At 43.3% G+C, this 5,748-nt stretch overlaps 1 protein-coding gene across 1 annotated transcript; it reads left to right on the top strand.

Moving 5' to 3' along the window:
• Nucleotides 1-231: 231 nt before the first annotated feature.
• Nucleotides 232-4,689, top strand: phf13 (PHD finger protein 13). The gene is made up of 5 exons (XM_039756239.1): nt 232-379; nt 873-910; nt 1,910-2,011; nt 2,123-2,861; nt 3,018-4,689. Exons 1-5 carry the CDS (start codon nt 346-348, stop codon nt 3,242-3,244), a joined length of 1,140 nt encoding a protein of 379 aa, XP_039612173.1. The 5' UTR covers nt 232-345; the 3' UTR covers nt 3,245-4,689.
• The last annotated feature ends 1,059 nt before the right edge of the window (nt 4,690-5,748 follow it).

The raw sequence follows: 5,748 nt of genomic DNA, 5'->3' as shown, positions 1-5,748 counted from the left end.
AATTTGAATGCGAAGTGTAGGCTATGGTGTGGGGGAGGGCCACATATTGCTTTAGAAAGATAGCAAAGTGCGGCACAAGCTGGCATCAATTATGTGACCAAGACTATTAATTATTTCGTTGACTTTACATATTTCGTTTATTCGCATTGATATTGTTCAGATTAGTTTCAGAAATATTATATTCGTAACATATGTCCCCCACCTCTACAACCCTTATGGTTAGTGCCAGTCTGTGACGTCACACCGGTCTCCCCCGCAAGTCTGCACAGTGCGCTTCGCTGCTCTCCGAATGCAACTCCTACTCTCCATCGTCTCCAACTTTTTCTTCTTTCTTGCTTCCGCGCGATGACCAGCGACCTGTCCCGCGAGTCCTTCCGAGGTAAATCGTTCGTGGTCGGCAGTTGAGTTTGCACGTGTTTCTGAGAGGTAGTTGCCAGGGACCTTAGACGTGTTTGGTGTCAAGTGCCCCAAAGATGTGCAGCTACCGACGGGATTAATGTTTTTTCAGCAAACCGCTGGGAGGGCTTATTGTTCTCGTTCTCTTGTAACTACATTTTCAAACGAACAATTCAAAGTGCAGCTGCTGATGTGAAGAACGACAGCGGCCGTCTAGCATCACCTGCAGAGGAGTGTTTCTAAGGAGACACTTTATGTGAACCCCATTCCGGATTCCGCGGCTCCCCCGGGGAGATAAGCAGCCCTCGAGGGATCCGGATCGGGCGGACCGGCGAACCTCTAACAAGGAGGACTTCATTTCTTAGATGGGAGTTATAGTGAATACGTCGCAGAGATGCCATGCAGCTGGACTTGTCGATTTCGTCCAAATCACCGCTTGGTCTCTTAGTTAATGTGTTCTTTTTCTTTCTTTCCAGAGATGGATACGGCCTCGACGTCGACTTTTGATTCAGAGGTGAGTTCCTCTCGGGCGTGACAGCTACAAGAGGTGACGCGGGTTGGGCCACTGCTGCTGCAAGGCCAGTGTAGATTGTCATCGGTAGATTTTCAGGGACTCGCAGTGTTACTTACTACGCGGCCACTCTCTGGCACCCTGGTTTCTGATTACAACTTACGCCATTTTGTTTCCCATCCCTGAAAAAAGTAGTTCTGCGGACAGCGCGGAAGGATACAAGCCGATGAACTGCAGGGGTTTCTTGACCCCTGAGCAGGGAGCCCGATTATTAATCTGCACCCCAGTTTGAGTCCAGACATGCACTGGATCAGCGATCACGGGTTTGTGGGAGGGGGGGGTGGATGCGAGCGATCGCCATCTTGTTTCGGTTGTGTTATGGATCTTTTAATGGAGATGTCTACCTCGCCCTCTGACCGGCCCGTTCAACTCGTGTCCACTAAATGCCTTAATGACAAGGCTGGAGCGAGCCACCTCTTCTGATGCCCACGATGACACCCTAAATCGAGGATTAGAGTCGAGAAAACGGTGGGCGAGGCTGTCGTCAAGAGGTGCATTCTGTTTCTTAGTTTTAACGATCACAATCAAGACGGGAATTGGCGGACCGCAGTGTTCTGATGGTGTTGTAGCTTGAGTGACCATTTGTCCCACCTTTTGAAGGGACCCTGGGCTACTGCACCGGCTATAATGTCTTATTGTGCCAAACACCAGTGAGGCTGTTTTACCACAGCAGGATTGGTATCTTGCCCTGCTTCCTCTTCTGTCTGTCGTCCGGATATGTTGAGCTGTTTTGTTCAAGATCGTCTCAGTGAGACAGTGGAATGTTACTTGGGGTGCGAGGGGGAGCAGCAGTACATCTATTGTTTTTTGGGCGCGTTTGCATTGCTTTTTTAATGGGGAGGTGGGGGTTTGACAGATGATTTATTATTCCGACAAAGAGTAAATCTGATGGTCTCTCCGTTTGGGAGTAAGAACTTCAATATATGCATTCGTTTTACTTAGGACTGCAGCCCAAGTTATAAGCGTCGCAGGACAGTGGAGGATTTCAATAAGTTCTGCACCTTTGTTTTGGCATATGCTGGATACATCCCATATCCTGAGAAGGTATGTGTAAATTCTACCTCTGATGGATTGTGCTTGTTTTATATTAAAAATTGGATTGGGATTATTTTAGTCCTGTTTCATCTACGTGTATTTTTTTTTTTTTTTTTAAAGGAGGAATGTTTGCGGAGTAGCTCCAGTCCACCAAACAGCACAGGAAGTGCAGTGGACAGTGATTGCTGGGAGCCAAGGTTTACCAGCCTGCCCACTGGCGCCAACTTTCCTTTGCCATCCAAAAACCGTAAGAGTTTTGGGGGCTTTAAAAGGGTGGAGAAGAACTTGGGGGTTGGTAGCAGCCTAACCCCACTGCTGAAACGTTCAAAATCAGCAAGCATTTTATTTGACCGCAAAGATGCAGAGAAAGTCAAAAAGAAGAAAAAGAAATTGCGGAAGGCTGAACCAGAGCAGCCGTACCCAGTTTCTCCAAGCAAAGTTCTTCCCCTCCCCCTGGAGCAGCCAGTGAAAACGGAGCCACCCGATGACATCCCCACCGTGCTCACAAGTACAGCAGTCTCGGAACTGTTGTCTGAGCAAGAAGAGTCACCAGATATTGTTGGCAAGAACACAACCATGCAGGACCTTCATCCTGTCTCTGATATGGGCAACACCATCACAATCAAACAGGAGGTAGAGGAATGCTGCCAGCCAATCAGGCCAACAAGTCCCTGTAATGAATCCTGTGACTCAGTAGAACCACAGCTTGAAGTGAAAGGGGAACCAGCTGAGGAGGATGCCATGCTCATAAAGACAGAAGTAATTCCAGGAAAAAGGACTGTTATTAGGCAAGGAAAGCAGGTGGTTTTTCGAGATGAAGATGGTACTGGGAATGATGAAGACATCATGGTTGATTCAGGTGAGTGCACTTTTTTCTTCTTCTTCTTAGCATCCTGTTGTGACAACTAATGAGGAAAAATTGCAATATTTTGACAAACTTTGGTACAAATCTGTATTAATGAGTGATCTTGGTAATCTGTCACTACTTTAACTTAGGATTTTTGTCTTGTTTTAGATGATGATTCATGGGATCTTGTCACATGTTTCTGTCTGAAGCCTTTTGCTGGACGTCCCATGATTGAATGTAATGAGTGCAACACTTGGATCCATTTGTCCTGTGCAAAGATTCGGAAGTCCAATGTACCAGAGGTGTATGTGTGTCAGAGATGCCGGGACTCGAAATTTGACATCCGTCGGTCCAACCGTTCCCGAGTGGGGTCTCGAAAGTTGTTCCTTGACTGACTGACGGTGTTAACACCATCATTACCCAGTTAAATCGTACTGTGTGTTCTTGTTGGTCGTGCCTGCTGTGTTCAGCAGCACAAGTTGAGGTTCTTCCCTTTTCTCAATGTGGACATCCTACAACACTTGTTCAGATTTTAAGTGGACCATAAAAACCCCCATATGCTGAGTGGATACCTTGGAATGTAATGAATATAAGTTGATGCCAACAACCCTTCAAGCCTTCTTTCTGCCACTGCAAGGCCCTGGTTGAAGTTAACTATGTTGACTGCAGGGAATATAGGTTAGTGCTATATACACACTGAGTTTAACAAGGCTGTCTCTGGACAAGTGCCAATCTTCTCTTTCAGGTTTTAGACACCACATACAACGTTATCTTTTTTCAGGGTCACAGGTGAGTGTGTGTTGTGTATGGTTAGGGTAATAAAGTTTTAAGTCAGAATAATAGTAAGCCATAGTTGTGCCTCCAGTTGTGGGTGTACATTGAGAAACAACCACCCGGCTTTGTGGGATGTAGTTACAAGTGTCTGCGCAGGTTCAAAGCACACAAATGGGAAGACAGTCTAAAAATATTGATGAGAAGGCTTGTTCAGGTTTGCCCCCTTTTCTCTGTGTAGTAATTTAATGCAAGTTGTATGCCTCCAAAACAGGGTTAGTAGGATTAATATTTTGCTTCCCATAAATGGACTAGGGTCTGGTTGTATTTGTGTGTTTGTTTGTTTTTTTGTTTTTTTTTCCCTCATTTGCATGTCCTGTAATTGTCAACTGCTTTCTTAACCCAGGTGCCTCACTGGATTCAGTTCTTCCCACTTTTTATTCATGCCCTTGTCAGTTCTTTTTACTTAGTCATTCTAAATCTTCTTTCATCTTTTTTCTGCAGTCTGTATTCAGAAAAGTTAACAATTTTCTGAAAGTTTTAGACATGACTAACTGCAGAAATAGAAAAAGATGATTAAATTAGAAACAACTGGTGTATTTAGAAACAAATACAAACCACAGATGGCTCTGACTCCCTGATGCCACAAACCAATATGCAGAATCATTCTTCAGATTACATGGTGGAAGGAAAATAAGCCAATGATGCACTGACAACTGCAGCCAGTCTCCTGCTTAGTGTCCACACAGTGATGGGGATAATATGACTGGCTGCCTTGTATGTTCACTGGTGCTGTACACAAGGCTTGTAAATATTTTGTATCTTCTGTGTAAAAAGTCAAAATTTACCAAAGGAAGTAAAGGCTGGTTATTCCTTGTTTATTTTTGAGTACAGTCACCTGATCAAAATCTTGCCCCTTAGGTTCAGTGCTGTTGTGCGGGGGAAACTGATGATGCACTAGTACTTTGCTGGAAAGAGATGTCAATGACAGAACAGGGGAAAGATGTTTCTGTGAAACTTTGTACATTGTAAACTTTTGTAAATAAAGATTTAATTATTGATTATTTTATATTGCTTCCAGTTGTATGATTGGTAGTGAAAGGGATATTCAATAAGAGTTGTCTGAGCCATTAAGGTGCCTGAAGGAATAAATACATGAAATGTTAAGGTTTTAATTTGAACAAATCGATGTACCATCGGGTGGCTGCTCTGTGAACAGGGAGGAGAATGATCAACTCCCAATGAATCGTCAGAATGAGGATGTCTGATGTTGTGAGGCCCAAAACACCCAGGGACTTGAGGAAACCACCAGTGTGTCCCAGCACATGTCTTTGTGAATGTATCTAGTAAGTGGTAATTGTATATGTATAAGCATTCTTTAACTTGGTTTTCTGCAACAAAGGAATACACAAACACATAGGATGTACAGTATGCAAGTTCTTATATAATAATGTGGCTACATTAGATCATCCCTGGCTTCTTGGTTCCAATCACACCAATAAGGCATTGCCCAAAGCAATTCTGATTTACTTGACTGAAGTTAGGATTTCTTGGACATTAAATGTTGCTGATCAGGAATAGGCACTGCATGTTTAAAGACATAACCTACAGCATTTTATCAAGATTATCTGTAGCTGCACTGAATCTGTAGTTTATATGACCACTATTTCATTACAAGTAGTGAAGCATAATAAACAATTGCCTTATTTAGTTAAAATGTTGCTCATTACTAATCTAGTGAAAGATTAAATATGAAGGTAATCCGTCAGTGAAAGACACTTAACGATCCTGAAGGTTCAATGTGCTAAATTAAGAACAGCATTAGTAAATGTGTAATTAAGAAAAAAATTGTTCTTTGTAAAGTGAATTTAATTAAGTAAATTACATTTTTTTGCCCATTACATTATGGTAAGTGGGTTAGGATTCTTTTAGCTGAGTCCAACACAGTTTCCACAATAGGTTTGATCTAATTAAGAGTCATGGGGGGGCTGAAGCCTGCCCCGATAGTACTGTGCTGAAGGCAGGAACCAGGCCTAGACAGTGCGCCAGTCATTGCAGCTCCCAAACACTTTACCAATTAGGAATCAATTAATCTGATGCACACCTTTTTGAGAGCATGAATGGAAAA

This window comes from Polypterus senegalus, chromosome 6 (genome assembly GCF_016835505.1).
Source record: "Polypterus senegalus isolate Bchr_013 chromosome 6, ASM1683550v1, whole genome shotgun sequence".
Lineage (NCBI taxonomy): Eukaryota > Metazoa > Chordata > Cladistia > Polypteriformes > Polypteridae > Polypterus > Polypterus senegalus.
The sequence above is the reverse complement of the archived record's forward strand: the minus strand, read 5'-3'. Positions and strand labels throughout refer to the sequence as shown.